This window comes from Benincasa hispida, chromosome 11, assembly GCF_027475165.1.
Source record: "Benincasa hispida cultivar pf3 chromosome 11, pf3_genome.v1.1, whole genome shotgun sequence".
NCBI classification, from domain to species: domain Eukaryota; kingdom Viridiplantae; phylum Streptophyta; class Magnoliopsida; order Cucurbitales; family Cucurbitaceae; genus Benincasa; species Benincasa hispida.
The window spans coordinates 48776061-48778466 of NC_143488.1; the positions used below are offsets into that span (position 1 = coordinate 48776061).

At 27.8% G+C, this 2406-nt stretch overlaps 1 protein-coding gene across 1 annotated transcript; it reads right to left on the bottom strand.

Moving 5' to 3' along the window:
• Positions 1 to 1562: 1562 nt before the first annotated feature.
• On the bottom strand, positions 1563 to 2199 carry LOC120091388 (uncharacterized). The gene has a single exon (XM_039049394.2). It carries the CDS (start codon positions 2058 to 2060, stop codon positions 1773 to 1775), a length of 288 nt encoding a protein of 95 aa, XP_038905322.1. The 5' UTR covers positions 2061 to 2199; the 3' UTR covers positions 1563 to 1772.
• Between the last annotated feature and the right edge of the window lie 207 nt (positions 2200 to 2406).

Below are 2406 nucleotides of genomic sequence, written 5' to 3' on the forward strand. Positions count from 1 at the left end.
TTGCTTCTGAAATATTTAGATACGGTGTATTTTCAATTAGGTAGAATGTATTTGTGGTATTCATATTATTTTTGAAGTAGTGTATCTTTGCATTTTCGTTTGTACTCTATTTTTTTGTTTTATGGTAGTTTTGTCATTTACTAATTAGTATTTTATATTATATAAATTCATTTTGCTATTTTTATAATTTTAAAATATTTTTGCCAACTTTCCAAATGAAACAAAATTTGCTATTCTCTTGTCATTTTTTTTTTTTTTTTTTTTGAAATGAGACAATTTTTTTGTACGTGATAGAGATATTCTAAGTAATAATAACATAAAAATTATTCACACGTAAGTGAAAATGAGTGTCTTTTTATATGAACCCTTTTTGCTTTTTGTGGGCATGCCGTAGATGTAGAATATAAAGGTTGTTTGGTAGAGAATCTAGAAACAGAAATTTGAAAATAAGAGATTAAATAAAAACAAAATTGTATTTGATGTTTTCAGATATGTGTTTGATAGCAGAATTCAGAATAATTGTAAACTAATTGTAGTTACCCACAAAATATTAGTTAACAATAAATTATTATTGATATATTTACGAACATGATTTATGTTAAGAAAATTGTATAATTATTGTTTTGTAATATTATATAATTTATAGAAAAAATTGAAATTTTGGTCCCTATGGTTTGGAGTAAGTTAAAATTTAAGTTCTTATGTTTTATAATTAAAATTCTCTCCCTATGGTTTCACAATAAATAGTCAGAGTATTTTAAGAGGATTTAACAAACTCCATGGACTATCAAACCATATGAAATAAATTCTAAATAAATCATATGGACTAACTTTTTACTTTATCAAAACTATAGGAACCAAATTTGGGATTTAGTCTAACTTAATTTATAATATATTACATAATATATATTTTATTTTTTAAAAAAATTGAATTGGGTTTATAACATGATATACTATATTTCTAAATATTTTTTTTTATCTTTATTTAATATAATTCTGCATTTTAAATTTTAAAATTCAAATTCTGGATAAAAAAACAAAAAAAAAAGTTTTCAAAATTTACACTATTTAGATCACAAAATTCGGAAACAATTCTTAGAAAAGGAATTTTGATTGTCTGCCAAACACTTGAATTTGAAAATATAACATAGAATCCAAATTACAACCAAACAAACTTTAAGAATTTTGAAATTCCAACCTTTCTTATTGATCATTTGGAAAATTTCACCAAATAATCAATTAGCAAATTATATTTTATACCTCAATTTCATCCAAAGCTTTTAAACATTTCTACTCAAAAGGTAAATTTGAAAGTTCATGGAGTGGTATTGTAATTTTTTTAAAAATAAATGACAAAATTTAAAGATATTTCTTAAAATTTAATGTAAACTCATTTACTATCCAATAATATGCATAGCTTCTACAATTTTCTATTCTTAAAAAAAAAAAAAAAACAAACAAAAAAAAACAAAAAACAAAAAACAAAAAAACAAAAAAAACGAATGTGTTTAATTTCTACAATTAATTGATAAATGAAAATAGTTAATTGAAAATTGAAAATATTTTACATGAATCAATCATTCAATCAAATAATTTCCATTATCAAAGAACTAAAGAATCATTCAAATAACAACTACAAATAGTCTGAATTCACAAAACCAACCCTCTATTTTTAACAAATAACATAAATTACCCCAACACCCTTTTCACTTTACATAACTAACCCAATACGAGTCAATCGGAATCGATTCAATTCGATCGGATTCTAATCCCTAAAACCTGCCACCGTCATCGGAATGATCCCGGCGAAAAGATGACGGAGTTTGAACTCTCGGTGTCGGAGAAATCTCGCCACCGGGAGGAAGGTCAGAAAGAGCCGCAAGAAACCGGCGAATACTGACGGAACGAGCCGGTTTAAAGCTGAGAGATCTCAATTTCTGGTCATTGGAGAAGAGATTGGAGGATTTGGAGAGGATCAAATAGACAAGAAGCTGAACAAAGGCGAACATGGCGATTTTGACGAACATCTCGCAGGTGTCGGATTCCAAAATCGGCGTCATAGTGAAGAATTGAGGCTGAATCTGAGATGGAGGAGGTGAAATCTTGAGTCGCTGAAGGAAGAAGAAGATGGGAGTTGAAATTGGATAGCGAAAATGGAGGTGTCGAGGGAGTTTTTATAGAGAGCGGAGGCTCTTGACGGAGATTCTTTGACCGTCTGGCCGCCATGTTTGGAACAGAGAGCTTGCGTGGAAGGTTCCAGGTCTTTTGGATAAAATTTGGGTGTTTTTAATTAGATTTCTTCAACTTTATGTTTGTTGTTAATTATTAATATTATGTACATAAAATATTTAGGAAAAGATTTTCTCTCTTACTCTCTCTTTTATTTTTTACATCTCAAAAAAGAGA